This window comes from Myotis brandtii, unplaced genomic scaffold (assembly GCF_000412655.1).
Source record: "Myotis brandtii unplaced genomic scaffold, ASM41265v1 scaffold2772, whole genome shotgun sequence".
Lineage (NCBI taxonomy): Eukaryota > Metazoa > Chordata > Mammalia > Chiroptera > Vespertilionidae > Myotis > Myotis brandtii.
This window is the reverse complement of record NW_005360554.1, coordinates 7,003-22,567: the sequence shown is the minus strand read 5'-3', so window position 1 is coordinate 22,567 and position 15,565 is coordinate 7,003. Positions and strand designations below refer to the sequence as shown.

Here is a 15,565-nt window from a genome sequence, read left to right as displayed (position 1 = left end):
TTCGGCTATCCTATGTCTTTTTTTTTTTTTTTTGGAGCAAAAGATGTGTTGACATCTTTATTTATTTTTAAATAATTCTTTATTGTTGAAAGTATTACATATGTCCCCTTTCCTTCCCCCATTGACTCCCTCTAGCCTGCCCCACCCCGCCCCACTCAGGCCTTCACCACCCTTTTATCTGTGTACATGATTTGTGCATATATGGATACAATGTCGTTGGTTGATTATCTCCCACCCAACCACCCTCCCCATACCCTATGTCTTTTGATTGGAGCAAATAATCCATTTACATTTAAGGTATTATTGATAGCTACTTGTTTCTTGCCATTTTTTCCTTTTACCTATGTTACTCTCTACAATATGTATTTTCTTCTTCTTAAAGCAGTCCCATTAACATTTCTTGCAATGCTTGTTTGGTAGTAATGGATAAAGACTGGGAAGTCTTTATTTTCCTTCCCTGGGATAGTGTGGTCTGAAGCTCTTGGATGGACAGAATTCCCACTGATTCCAAACACCAGATGCTACACAGGCCTCTCCTCACTTCTCTGTTGCTCTGGGTTGGGATCCCTGCGTGGGGTTGAGACCTGATGCTTCTAGGGGGAGGGAGCTCCATGCCTGTGATATCCCTCTGGCTTTTCAGCACAACCACACAATTATGCGGAGGCTCTCCCTTTTACCATCTTCCACCCTCCTATCACCCCCCCATGTGATTTCTACTGTACTCTTTGGTTATAAGTTTTCAGATTACCTATCCTTGAGTTGATTTCAAATTGATTGCTCTGCAATTTAGTTGCAAATCTGGTTTGGGGCTGAGAGCTAGTAGGTGTAGCTTTCAGCAAATCTACAGATACCTTGAAATCTCTGGTGTTTTTATCTTTAATCGGTTGGCTAAGGTGGTGTCTGCCAAGTTCTGTACAGAAAAGTCACAATTTTCTTGAAGTTACTATTTTAACCTTATAATTAATAGGTATCATTTGGGGAAATAGCTTGATATTATATAAGCATAACTTTTTTTAATCAAAACTTCACCCACTATAGTAAACATCCATTGATAATTCTTATATGACAAAATTATTGAAAACGTTGAGGCCAAATGGTGAATCTTCTCATTCTATCATACCTTCCTTGTTTATTAGTCGTATTCTCCTATAAGAAAAATCTTGCCCTTATTCCCCAGTCATTTGTTTTTTATTTATTCATTTATATCATTATGGACTCATGGGTTCTTATTCTCTGAGTGATAATCCATTACCATTGTTACTCATTTTGAAACTTTGAGTGTGTGTACTCATAGGATGTAGATCACAACTGAGAAATAAAGAAGGGGGAATAGCCCTGGCTGGTGTTGCTCATGGGTTACAGCTTCAGTCTGCACACTGAATGGTTGTGGGTTTGATTCCAGATAAAAGCCATCTTTATTACTATACTACACTAGTATCTACATATGTATCTGTTTTTATATCTGTATATGTACCTATACTCGTTTGAGAAGTAGATGAGGTGGTAAGGTAGGACCCATTACTTGAAACATTTTCCTAATTATAAACAAAGTAGTATGCTCTTAAATGCATTTTTAAAGTCTCTATATTTCTAACAGCCATGCTTTGTAGCACATACTAATTTTCATATGTAATTACTCTTATCATGGCTGATTGCAGTCTGCCAACATGATGTCATTGATTGTGTGGTGGGATGTGCACAATCAGCTTGAAGCCAGCTAAACCAGGCATAAAGGAATTAGTTCAAAAAATAAATAAATAAAGTTCACCAGAGGCGGATTATGATGCTAAATAAGTGAGTCTTGTATAACATACAATAAAAAATACATAATCAAAAAATGACATATCGCAAACAGAAAGACATTCACAAATTATAATTGTGCATAATGTTCTGCATAAGATTTTGCATATGTCTTATAAAAGATAATGAAAAAATGAAAAAAATCAATTAGGAATAAAGAATTATTAACAATCCAAGTATCAAACATGACTTAGTTGACATAGTAACAAATTTGTACAAGACAACAGAAGGCATGTTCTATAAAAGGTACATGCAAATGTTAACCATACAATAATTTTAGGAGATCTATATCACTGTGCTCCTGACAGTAAAAGGGAATTTAGTGATTGCCAGTTAAAGAACTTAACCCTATTGACACACATCTCTAAGGCCTGTTTGATATCTCTGTTCCTCAGGCTGTAGATGAAGGGGTTCAGCATGGGGGTAACTACCGTATACATGACTGAAGCAATTATGTCTTTGGAACCCCATGATGAGGAGAAAAAGTAAACACCTGAAGCTGTCCCATAGTATAAAAACACCACAGAAAGATGGGAGCCACAGGTAGAAAAGGCTTTATAGAGTCTCTTAGTGGAGGGCACCCTCAGGATGATGGTCCCTATACGGATATAGGAGCCCAAAATAACACCAAAAGGCAGGAAGACAATCATTCCTGCCTCGGTGAATAGGACCAGCTCATTGAGGGAAATGTCTGAGCAGCTCAGTTTCAGGAGCGCAAGGAGGTCACAGAAGAAGTGGGTAATGATATTATTGGCACCAAAGGACAGTCGGACCAATAGGAGAGTGTGCAACAAATCATGGACACAGGAGAGAATCCAGGAGCCAACCACCAGCAGCACACACAGCCCCTCCCTCATGATAGTGGTGTAGTGTAGAGGGTGACAGATGGCCACATACCTGTCATATGCCATCACAGCCAGAAGGAAATTGTCAAGACCAATAAAAAGTATGAAGAAATACATCTGAGAAATGCATCCCACATAGGAGATGGATTGTTGCTGAGTCTGCATGTTCATGAGCATCTTAGGGACAGTGACAGAGGAGAGAGAGATGTCAGAGAAGGCCAAGTGGCTGAGGAAGAAGTACATGGGCGTGTGCAGGCGAGAGTCCAGCCTGATGAGCAGGATGATGAGCAGGTTGCCCAGCACCGTGGTCAGGTACATGCCCAGGAACAGTGTGAAGAACACGCCCTGCTGCCCTGGCGGGATGGGGAGCCCCAGGAGGAGGAACTGGGACACGCTGCTCTGGTTCTCAGGCCTCATGCTGCTCTTCTGTCTGCTGGGGATGAAGAAGGGTTGGGAATCTCAGGAACCTAGAAAGGATTAACAGAGCCATCACATCTCATACTGTCATTATTGAGAAAACAATTCATTTTAAAATAATCTTGTATTTATTTCTCACACCTGTGGATGTGTGCATCTTCCCTCTCTCCTAATCTGGCTCTAGGACAACACTGAGCCCACAAAGTGGTCAGCAATACCTCATCACACTGTAGCAAGAAGGAGTTTTTTGTTTTATTCAACCATTACTTTTAACATCAAGTCTGTGTTGGGACCTCTTCTAAGGACTGAGATAATTTTTGTACCAGGCCAGAGCCAAACCCTAATAATTCACTGTGGCAGAAACAGAAGATGAGCCCTGGAAACTGATATCAGTTGTTAGTGTCTTAAAATAACATGAGACTACAGGACTGAGTTGGGCTTCTTGGAACATTTTCACACTCCTCCTGTGAATCTGCCCGGTCTCACTCACCCACAGCTGTAAACTCAGGGAGACTCTCAAATGGGTGCCATTTAAAACCACTTGCTACCAGAACAGCTCCAAAAGCAAAATAGTGCACAAACTATCTTTCATAATATGGTTGAACATTTAATACAACATTTGCATATTGTCCTAAGGACCTACCTACATTTCCTTATTAAATCCAGACATCACAACTTACATTCCCAGATTTTAAAACCTGTCACAGCTGCACTAAGAATTTGTGTTCTTTCACCTTTTTCACTTTTTAAGAAATAGAAACATAAATGATGCACATTCTCCGGGCACACAGCAATGCAGTAGGGAATAGAAGGACACGTGCGTATGTCTGTATGTATAATGTATGTAATGTGTAATGTATAAAACTTGATATATGCATTATCATTTTTATATAATAAAAATCACCGAGTATTAGCTACTTCACGGGGTTCCATCTAGTGTATCTGTATGATCAGAACCCATGCTCTTAACCATTACACACAGAAACTTCCTTTTTCTTGATCAGGGGGAGCCAAGCACATTAGAACTGTGAGGACTCAAAGTTCTCCAAAATTCTGAAAACTCTTACATGATAATTCATTCCTTTATATTTATATACCTTCCAACTGACAATAATTCTCAAATATATTAACTGTATTTTGCACAATAATTGTTTACTGAGAGCTTCTGTAAGATTCACAGTAGAAGTGTAATTCTTTTCATTTTATAGATGGGGAAACTAAGACCAAAATTTAAGTAACTTTCCCAAGGTCTCTCCACCATTTTATGTTGATTCTGCCCAGTAACTTCACACAGCATGATGCCTGGAGTTTATTTTCCTGGGACATTTAATGAAAGTAAAGAAGAGGAAAGAAAAATAAAGAAAATGACCCATAAAGCCCATAGCAAAACTTAAAAAAAGAAAAGAAAATGTAAAGAATAAGCTGCAAAATCTGAGGGACTCTCACACTCTGGTACATGGAAATGAGAGCAAATTTGTTTCAAAAAACCGGGAGTTGCTTAGAGTGTTGCTATCTCAGCTACTGGTACCCTAGAGGAAGGACAGGTAAGGACATACTTGATTTCTGACACCCATACACCCATACACACACACACACATACACACACACACACACTGCTGTGTTGAGGATTCCAGTCACCTGTGACCACGTTCTGGTTCTCAGGGAAGAATAGCCATTATGTGGTTCAGCTCAAAAATACTTGTTTATATGCATACAAATCATAAGTGATATACTAAGTGAGACATATGCAACACACAATGATGGACCACTCACACACAAAAGTACTAACACACCTGACGCATGACTTATCTGGTGAACACTCAACTCACCACATATACATAACTCAAGTTCTGTACACACATCACCAAAAGCACACAAGACCAGAAACAATTAGAAAATTTTACAGGAGCCCAGCCGATGTGACTCACTTGTTGAGCATCAACCTATCAACCAGGAGGTCACAGTTCCATTCTGATCAGGGTACATGCCTGGTCTATGCACTCAATCTTCTGGGGGGTGTGCAGGAGGCAGCTGATCAATGATTCTCTCTCATCATTGATGTTTCTATGTCTCCCTCTCCCTTCCTCTCTGAAATCAATGAAAAGGTATTTGTAAAAATTGTCCTAAGAAACAAACACCAAAACATATATGCTCACCCAGCCATACACTCACTACAAGTAGCACACCCCCTCCTATTACTGAGAGGCAGGCTTCCACACTTCTGACCATTCCCTTCCAGGGGACGGGTGTCTACTTGGTGTAGGTAAGCCTATTCAGTCACAGGCAGTCATTAAACCAGCAACAACATCCAATCACCTGGACACATACACATAGTCACATACACACAGAGAAAATGAAACAACTCCCCTTCCAGCTCTCACACACGAGTGTGTCACCCACAGCACAGCCTCCATGTGCACCAGCACACGCTGCTGAGCAGAGGTGTGAGCCCTCTCTGACCTGACCTTGGTTCCTGGTGAGGTCGGGCATCTCCTTGTCCAGAAGCAGAGACAATAATCGCACTCCCGATGCTCAGCTGTAATGCCAGTGTTTATGATGACAAGCATGAATCAGTTGTCCCTCACTACACGCCAAGCAATGATAACTTGTTCTACATGCATTAAAACAGGGCTTTGAATCAGGTACATAGTACACACACACACACACACACACACACACACACACACACACACAATATTCAAATATTAAATAACACATACATAAATATACACAATACATGCAGACACACACAGAATCATGGACACAGATTCTCATACATGAACCCACTAGCACACAGGCAGATCCATCAACAAGGGCAGATTTCCAACTCCTCTCACCTGGGCTCATCATTGATGAGTTCAGACACCTTCTGCTCCAGACTATTGTATATTAACTCAGCTTTCCTTCAGGAGACCTAACATCCAGACACAAAGAAGAAATATCTGGGGCCTTGGCACTTCTACAGAGTTTCCTTGTCCTTAACCAGCTCCAGAGAAATGAGTCCAATGATAACACTTAATTATTAATGAGAGACTGCAACAAAGTCCAAGTCCCCAGGTTTCTGGCTAATTTCTGACTGTCCTTTGGGGAACCGTGTGTCCAAGAGCCAGAGGGACTGGAGCCCTAGGGGACAGTGTCCCTGATTCCAGTCATGCCCTGACGCCTTTCTTCTTGGGCATCATTCCAGCTGAGAAAAAGGATTTTTCAACTTAATATTTTTTCAAATTAATATTTTAAATGATTTTAAACATAGAGAAATATTGTAAAATGCCATATAGGGTTGGAAAACAGTAGGTTTCCAGTTCTGAGTATGCAAAACATGGAGTTTATTCACATATTATTATTGTATTAGTAGAGACCCAGTGCACAAAATTCATGCACAAGGGGTGTATGTGTATTTCCCTCAGCCCAGCTTGCACCCTCTCAAATCTGAGACATCCCTCTCACAATCCAGGACTGCTGGCTCCCAACCACTCACCTGCCTGCCTGCCTGCCTGATTGCCACTAACCGCTTCTGCCTGCCAGCCTGATCACCCCCTAACCACTCCCCTGCCAGCCTGCTTGATACCAAACTGCTCCCCTGCTGTCCCAATTACCCCTAACTGCCCTCCCCTGCCGGCCTGGTTGTCCCTAACAGCCCTCCCCTGCAGGCCTGATCGCCCCCAACTTCCCTCCCCTGCCAGCCATCTTGTGGCAGCCATTTTGTGTCCACATGGGGGCGACCATCTTTGACCACATAGGGGTGGCCATCTTGTATGTTGGAGTGATGGTCAATTTGCATATTACCTCTTCATTATATAGGATTTTTCATGGTAGCATACACAGAGAGAAAACCAAACAACACACTTTTCAGCTCTCTAAACATATTTTTGCCCTAACCTATAATTGGCTAATGTAGTGTCTGCCAGGTTATCTATTGGAAAGTTACTATTTTTTTAAGTTAGTATTCTAAACTTGTAATTAATAGGTATCATTTAGGTAGATATTTTGATACTATACAAACATAACATTTCCTTTACTAAAATTTCAACTCACTATATGTGAAATCCATTGGTGATTCTTATATGAGAAAATTATTGCAAACGTTGTTGCCAAATTGTGCTATTTATAATTCCATTATTCTAGATTAATTACTTGTATTCTCTTGTTAGAAGAAAATTACTCTTTCCCCCTCTCATTAGTTTTTTATTTATTCATTTATGTCATTATGGACTCATAGATTCTTATTCTCTGAGTTATAATCTTTTATCATTATTATTGGTTTTGAAGCTTTAGTTGTGCTTATTGCCTACAAGGATTCTAAATGATCTCAGACAAGCTTACTGGGAAATATATGTAAAAGAAAAACAAGAAGCAGAAACTGGAAACGAAGAAGCTAAAGGAATTTTTGCGCAGAGCAAGTGTGTCACGAGTGGGACAGGAAGAATGGGAGATGGAAACAGCATAGATATTGATATATGACCTATAACTTGCAATCTATTTATACATTTTAAAGCCCATGATTTCTAACTGATATCTCCAAATATAGTTTTGCACCATAGAGTTCTTTCTAGCCTCTCCTTTTCCATGTACAGAGCTCCCTGGAGACAGAGGGTCTCCCTTTTCCTCATTGTTTACTTATTTGCTGAGTCTTTGGATACATGGTGAGTTGTTTCAGTATCTTGACTCATACCACTGTCAATGACACACTAACAGCTTAAAAAAACTTTGTTGTCAGGTTTGTTTTTTTATTGTGAGAGTATATAGTCATAATTCTGAGTTCAATAATTACTTAGGGTACTTATTTTATTTTCCTCTTTGGTGTAATTACAGTGTATAATAGGATTATAATTAGGTTCACTTATCTTGTTTTATTCTATTTTGCTTTTTCACCACCTCTTCTATTTATTTTTAGTGGAAAAAGACAACATAGTCAAAAGGACACAAATAATTCTAACCCCTCCCCTCTGACAGCTGTCAGTCTACTCTAGATTACAATGTCATTTACTGACATCATAATAATAAAAGGCCAAGAGGTGTCACGACCAAAACGACCAAACGTCCGGTCACCATGAGGTGCATGGAGCATCTCTGGGGCCCGGCACCTCGCGGGGCGCCTCCTCGTGCAGCTGGAAACAGGAGGCGGGAGGTGGGGCACCTCCTTGCGCGATTTCAATCGCTTGCTGAAAGGCCAAGAGGTGTCACGACCAAAACGACCAAACGACCGGTCACCATGAAGTTCATGGAGCACCTCTGGGGCCCGACGCCCCGCGGGGCGCCTCCTCGCGAAGCTGGAAACAGGAGGCAGGAGGTGGGGCACCTCTTTATAGTGGTGGGAGGCGGGAGGCAGGGCGTCTCCTTACAGCCGCAGGAGGCCGGAGGTGGGGCACCTCCTTGCGCAATTTCAATTGCTTGCTGGGCCTCTAGTTGTTTAATAAAACCATACAGATGTCAAGTGTACAGCTAAATAAAACAACATCTGCATACTGCATTGTGCACTTACCACCCAAACTCATATCTCTTTCCCTCTCCTTTGATCCTCCCTTTGTTCACTTCCACCTCCTCCCCAAAACCCCTTTTCCTCTGTCACTCACCATACTGTTTTCCATGTCTACATGTGATATATATTATTTCTTGCTTTATTCCTTCATCATTTTTTCACCCAGCCCTCCTTAACACCTCCTCTCTGACAGCTGTCAGTTTACTCTATGTATATATGCTTTTGTTTCTATTTTGTTTTTTCATTATTTTGACAATTATATTACACATATAAGTGAGATTCTATGGTATTTGTCTTTCTCTGGCTAGCATTTTTCACTTAGCATAATAATTTCCAGGTCCATCCATGCTGTCTCAAAAGCAAGTTTTTCCTTTTTGTTGGCCAAGTAGTATTCCATTGTATAAATGTCCCTTAGGTTTTTTTATTCCTAATCTACGGATGGGCACGTGGGCTGTTTCCAGATGTTAACTACTTCCTGTGTTTCATTATGTTTTAATGGACATATATATGAATATTTTACTTCCCCTTCATTTTTACATGACATGTAGCATGGTATAAATGCTCTTTTACACATTGCTTTTTATTTATTTATTTTAAAATATATTTCTTTATTGATTTCAGAGAGGAAGGGAGAAGGAGAGAGAGATAGAATAATCAATGATGAGAGAGAATCATTGATTGGCTGCCTCCTGCATGCCTCCTACTGGAGATTGAGCCCGCAATTCAAGCATATGCCCTTGGCTGGAAGCAACCTGGGACCCTTCAGTCCGCAGGCTGACACTCTTTCCACCGAGCCAAGCCAGCTAGGGCACATTGCTTTTTAAAATTTAACAATATATCCTATTTCTTCATATTGATTCATAAATATCTCTGTTCTTATATTTTTCCCAGTAGCAAAATACTAAATTTCATTGATGCTCCATAGAGTTTTCTTTACTGGTCCTACTATGAGATATTGGTGTTGAGTGTCCTAAATGCCACCCAATTGTTTACCACCAATGGCTAACATGATAAATTTTGTTTTGTATATTAAACTATAATTAAAAATTAAAGAGTAAGTAAGAGGTAATTTCTATATATAGCATATAAAAGAATTACAACAACAACAAAAACATAATAATAAATGATCAATATGTAAATGAGGAATGGAATAAAATATATATTTGATTAATCAAAAGGGAGGAAGATAAGAGACAATAACTGTAAAGCAGGTATATCAAATAAAATCAGCAATATGCAAAATATAAATTTAGATATATTATGATTATATTAGACTAGAGGCCCAGTGCACAAAATTCTTGCACGAGGGGGGTGGTCCCTCAGCATAGCCTGCGCCCTCCCGCAGTCCAGGACCCATTGGGGGATGACAGCTGCTGACTTAGGCCCAATCCCTTTGCTTCACTCGCCAGCCATGAGTCCGGCTTCTGGCTGAGCAGCGCTTGCCATGGGGGAGCGCACTGAACACCTGGGGGCAGCTCCTGGATTGAGCGTCAGGCCCCTGGTGGTCAGTGCCCATCATAGCAACTAGTCATTCAGCCGGTTGTTCCACTGTTTGGCTTTTGCATATTAGGGTTTTATTATATAGGATATCAATAGATAAAATTCTCCACAAATATGATAATCATTGCCTTACATAAAAAGAGCAAATCCAACTTCACATGGTTAGTGAGGGACACCTCACAGATATAAAGACGTAGCAAACTTTAAAGTGTTAGAAATAATACCATGTAAACACTAACCATGAGTAAGGGGCATCTTTACTACCAATGCTATACTAGTATCTATATCTCTAACTGTATTTTTATCTGTACCTGTATATCTATCTATCTATCTATCTATCTATCTATCTATCTATCTATCTCTCTATCTATCTATCTATCTATCTATCTATCTATCTATCTATAGATTTAGTTATAATATGTATGTACTAATATCAGAAGTAGAGGAGGTGTTAAGGTAAGACCCATTGCTAGATGTGTGCTATTAACTTCATTTTAAAAATGCATTTATAAAGTCTTGCTTTGTAGCACATGCTAATTTTCATAGTGTAATTATTCTTCTCATGACTGATTAAATACTACAAACATGATGTCATTGAATGTGAGTTGGAAGAGATGTGCACAACCAGCTTGAAGCCAATAGGAGATAGCAAACAATAATCAGTTTTTTTAAAAAAGTTAATCAGGAATGGATCATGATGGTAAATCAGTGAGTCTTCAATAAAACAGTCTAAAAATACAAACTCACAATTATAATTGTGTAAGATATTTTACAAAAAATTTTGCATAGGTCTTATAAGAGATTATGAACAAGGGAATAAAGAATTACTAACAACCCAAGTAGCAAATTTGACCAAGTTGAATATTAACAGCACTTGTACATAACAAGAGAATGCATATTCTAAGATTATATGAAGATGTCAACATACAATAATTATAGAAGATCTGTCTCACTGTGCTCCTGACTGCAACAAGAGGATTTAGTGTTTACCAATTAAAGAACTTAACCCTATTTACACACATCTGTAAGGCCTGTTTTATATCTCTATTCCTAAGGCTGTAGATGAAAGGGTTCAGCATGGGGGTAACTACCGTATACATGACTGAAGCAATTATGTCTTTGGAACCCCATGATGAGGAGGAAAAGTAAACACTTGCAGCTGTCCCATAGTATAACAACACCACAGAGAGATGGGAGCCACAGGTAGAAAAGGCTTTAAAGAGTCTCTTAGTGGAGGGCACCCTCAGGATGATGGTCCCTATACGGATATAAGAGCTCAAAATTATACCAAAAGGCAGGAAGAAAATCATTCCTCCCTCGGTCAAGATGACCAGCTCATTGAGGGAGATGTCTGAGCAGCTCAGCTTCAGGAGAGCAGCCAAGTCACACAAGAAGTGGGTGATGATGTTATTGGCACCAAAGGACAGTCGGACCAATAGGAGAGTGTGCAACAAATCATGGACACAGGAGAGAATCCAGGAGCCAACCACCAGCAGCACACACAGCCTCTCCCTCATGATGGTGGTGTAGTGTAGGGGCTGACAGATGGCCACGTACCTGTCATATGCCATCACAGCCAAGAGATAATTGTCAAGACCAACAAAAAGTATGTAAAAATACAACTGAGAAATGCACCCCATGTAGGAGATGGATTGTTGCTGAGTCTGCATGTTGATGAGCATCTTTGGGACAATAACCGAGGAGAGAGAGATGTCAGAGAAGGCCAAGTGGCTGAGGAAGAAGTACATGGGCGTGTGCAGGCGAGAGTCCAGCCTGATGAGCAGGATGATGAGCAGGTTGCCCAGCACCGTGGTCAGGTACATGCCCAGGAACAGGGTGAAGAACACGCCCTGCTGCCCTGGCGGGATGGGGAGCCCCAGGAGGAGGAACTGGGACACGCTGCTCTGGTTCTCAGGCCTCATGCTGCTCTTCTGTCTGCTGGGGATGAAGAAGGGTTGGGAATCTCAGGAACCTAGAAAGGATTAACAGAGCCATCACATCTCATACTGTCATTATTGAGAAAACAATTCATTTTAAAATAATCTTGTATTTATTTCTCACACCTGTGGATGTATGCATCTTCCCTCTCTCCTAGTCTGGCTCTAGGACAACACTGAGCCCCCAAAGTGGTCAACAAGACCTCATCACACTGTAGCAAGAAGGAGTTTTTTGTTTTATTCAACCATTTCTTTTAACATCAAGTCTGTGTTGGGACCTCTTCTAAGGACTGATATAATTTCTGTACCAGGCCAGAGCCAAATCCTAAAAATTCACTGTGGAAAAAACAGAAGATGAGCCCCAGATACTGGTATCAGTTTTTAGTGCCTTAAAATAACGTGAGACTACAGGACTGAGTTGGGCTTCTTGGAACATTTTCACACTCCTCCTGTGAATCTGCCCGGTCTCACTCACCCACAGCTGTAAATTCAGGGACACTCTCAAATGGGTGCCATTTAAAACCACTTTCTACCAGAACAGCTCCAAAAGCAAAATGGTGCACAAACTATCTTTCATAATATGGTTGAACATTTAATACAACATTTGCATATTGGCCTAAGGACCTACCTACATTTCCTTATTAAATTCAGACATCAAACTTACATTCCCAGATTTTAAAACCTTGTCACAGCTGCACTAAGAATTTGTGTTCTCTCACATTTTTCACTTTTTAAGAAATAGAAACATAAATGATACACATTCTCCAGGCACACAACAATGCAGTAGGAACTAGAAGGACACACACACATGTGTATGTCTGTATGTATAATGTATGTAATATGTAATGTATAAAACTTGTTATATGTATTATCATTTTTTACATAATAAAAATCACCGAGTATTAGCTACTTCATGGGGTTCTATCTAATGTATATTTGTGATCAGAATCCACATGCTCTTAACTATTACACAGGGAAACATCCTTTTTCTTACTTAGAGGAGGCCAACTGTGAGGACTCAAAGTTGTCCAAAATTCTGAAACCTCTTACTAGATAATTTCATATATATGTATATATATTCCAATTGACAATAAAGTCTCAAATATATTAACTGTATTTTGCACAGTGACTGTTTACTGAGAGCCTGTGTAAGTTTCACAATAGAAGTGTAATTCTTTTCATTTATAGCTGGGGAAACTAAGAACAAAATTTAAGTAACTTTCCCAAGGTCTCACCACTATTCGATGGTGAATCAGCCCAATAACCTCACACAGCCTGTGGGTTATTTTCCTGGGACGTTTAATAAAAGTAAAGAGGTGGAAAGGGAAATTTTAAAAAATGACCAAAAAACCTAGAGAAAAGCATTTAAAAAAGAAAATAAAATGTAAAGAAGAAGTTTCAAAATCTGAGGGGCCCTCACACTCGGCTACATAGAAAGGAGAACAGATTTTTTTCAAGAAACCGGGAGTTGCTTAGCATATGGCTATCTCAGCTAATGGTGCCAGAGGGGGGACAGGTAAGGACATACTTGAGTTCTGACACCCATACACCCATACACACACACACACACTGCTGAGCTGAGGATTCCAGTCACCTGTGACCACATTCCCGTCCTCAGGGAAGAATACCTAGTATGTGTTTCAGCTCAAAAACGCTTGTCTACATACATACAAATAATAAGTAACACACTAAGTGAGACATGCACAACACACAATGATGGACCACTCACCCACAATAATATTAACACACCTGACTTATGGACTCAGTTGGTAACATTCAACTCACCACATATATATACCTCAAGCGCTGTGCACACATCACCAAAAGCACACAAGACCACTATTAGAACATCTTACATGAGCCTCGCTTGTGTTTCTCAGTGGACAAGTGTCGACCTATCAACTAGGAAGTCATGGTTCAATTCTGATCAGGGTGCATGCCTGATCTGTGGGTTCTATCCCTAGTGGGTTGTGTGCAGGAGGCAGCTGATCAATGATTCTGCCTCATCAAACATAGAGACATATGTTTCTATGTTTCTCTCCCTCTCCCTTCCTCTCTGAAATCAATAAAAAATGTTTTTGTAAAAAATCCCACGAGAAACACACACCACAGCACATATGCACACCCAGCCACACACACTATAACAAGTAGCACACACCCTCCTATTACTGAGAGGCAGGCTTCAACCCTTCTGACCATCCCCTTCCAGGGACGGGTGTCTACTTGGTGCAGTTAAGCCTATTCAGTTACAGGCAGTCATTAAACCAGTAACAACATCCAATCACCTGGTCACATACACATGGTCACATACACACAGAGAAAATCAAACAACACCCCTTCCAGCTCTCACACACGAGTGTGTCACCCACAGCACAGCTCCCATGTGCACCAGTACATGCTGCTGAGAAGAGATGTGAGGCCTCTCTGACCTGACCTTGGTTCCTGGTGAGGTCGGGCATCTTCTTGTCCAGCTGCAGAGACAACAGTCTCACTCCCCATGCTCAGCTGTGAGGCCAGTGTTTATGATGACAGGCATGAATCAGGAATCCCTCATCACACACCAAGAAGTGATAATTTGTTCTACATGCATGAAAACAGGACTTTGAGTCAGATACATAGCTCACACAGACATACACACTTACACATGCAGCTATTAAATACCAGGTACACAACCATATACAATACATGCAGACACACACACAAATTCATGGACTCAGAGTCTCAGACATGAACCCACTGGCACAGGCAGATTCACCGCCTAGTGCAGATTTCCAGCTTCTCTCACCTGGGCTCATCATTGGTGAGTTCAGACACCTTCTGCTCCAGACTGTTGCCTATCTCCTCAGGTTTTCTACAGGAGACCTAATATGTAGACACACAGAAGAAATATCTGGAGACTTGACACTTCTACACACTTTCCTTTTCCTTAACCAGCTCTAGAGAAATGAGTCCAATGATAACACTTAATTATTAATGAGAGACTGCAACAAAGTCTAAGTCCACAGGTTTCTGGCTAATTTCTGTCTATCCTTTGGGGAGCTGTGTGTCCAAGAGCCAGAGGGACTGGAGTCCTAGGGGACAGTGTCCCTGATTCCAGTCATGCCCTGGACACCTTTCTTCTTCGGCATTATTCCAGCTGGTACAAAAGATTTTTCAACTTAACATTTTAAATTATTTTAAACATAGAGAAAAATTGTAAAATGTCATATAGGATTGGAAAAAGTAGGTTTACAGTTGTGAGTACACAAAACACAGAGTTTATTCACATATTATTATTTATTATTATTGTATTACTTTTCATGGTAACATACACAGAGTGAAAACCAAACACATTCTCCATCTCTCTAAACATACTTTTGCCCTAACCTATAATTGGCTAATGTAGTGTCTTCCAGGTTATCTACTGGATAGTTACTATTTTTTATTTTATTTTTATTTACTTTATTTTTTGTTTTGTTTTTAATTTTTTTATTGATTAAGTTATTACATATGTGCCCTTATCCCCACATTACTCCCATCCCCCCCACTCATGCCCTCACCCCCCTGTTGTCTCTGTCCATTGGTTAGGCCTATATGCTAGCATATAA

The 15,565-nt window shown here is 40.3% G+C and overlaps 2 protein-coding genes across 3 annotated transcripts; both read right to left on the bottom strand.

The window, feature by feature from the left end:
- Nucleotides 1–2,090: 2,090 nt before the first annotated feature.
- Nucleotides 2,091–5,602, bottom strand: LOC102245622 (olfactory receptor 1J4-like). Its single transcript, XM_005868850.2, has 2 exons — nucleotides 5,528–5,602; nucleotides 2,091–3,112 (listed from the first exon to the last, which is right to left on the bottom strand). Exon 2 carries the CDS (start codon nucleotides 3,060–3,062, stop codon nucleotides 2,091–2,093), a length of 972 nt encoding a protein of 323 aa, XP_005868912.2. The 5' UTR covers nucleotides 3,063–3,112; nucleotides 5,528–5,602.
- A 5,401-nt stretch (nucleotides 5,603–11,003) lies between these two features.
- Nucleotides 11,004–14,898, bottom strand: LOC102244830 (olfactory receptor 1J4-like). Of its 2 annotated transcripts, XM_014541765.1 has the most exons (3): nucleotides 14,764–14,898; nucleotides 14,413–14,558; nucleotides 11,004–12,013 (listed from the first exon to the last, which is right to left on the bottom strand). In XM_014541765.1, the coding sequence occupies exon 3, from the start codon at nucleotides 11,961–11,963 to the stop codon at nucleotides 11,028–11,030; it is 936 nt and encodes a 311-aa protein (XP_014397251.1). In that variant the 5' UTR covers nucleotides 11,964–12,013; nucleotides 14,413–14,558; nucleotides 14,764–14,898; the 3' UTR covers nucleotides 11,004–11,027. The 2 variants fall into 2 exon arrangements, with proteins under 2 accessions (XP_014397251.1, XP_014397252.1); XM_014541766.1 differs by lacking the exon at nucleotides 14,413–14,558.
- Between the last annotated feature and the right edge of the window lie 667 nt (nucleotides 14,899–15,565).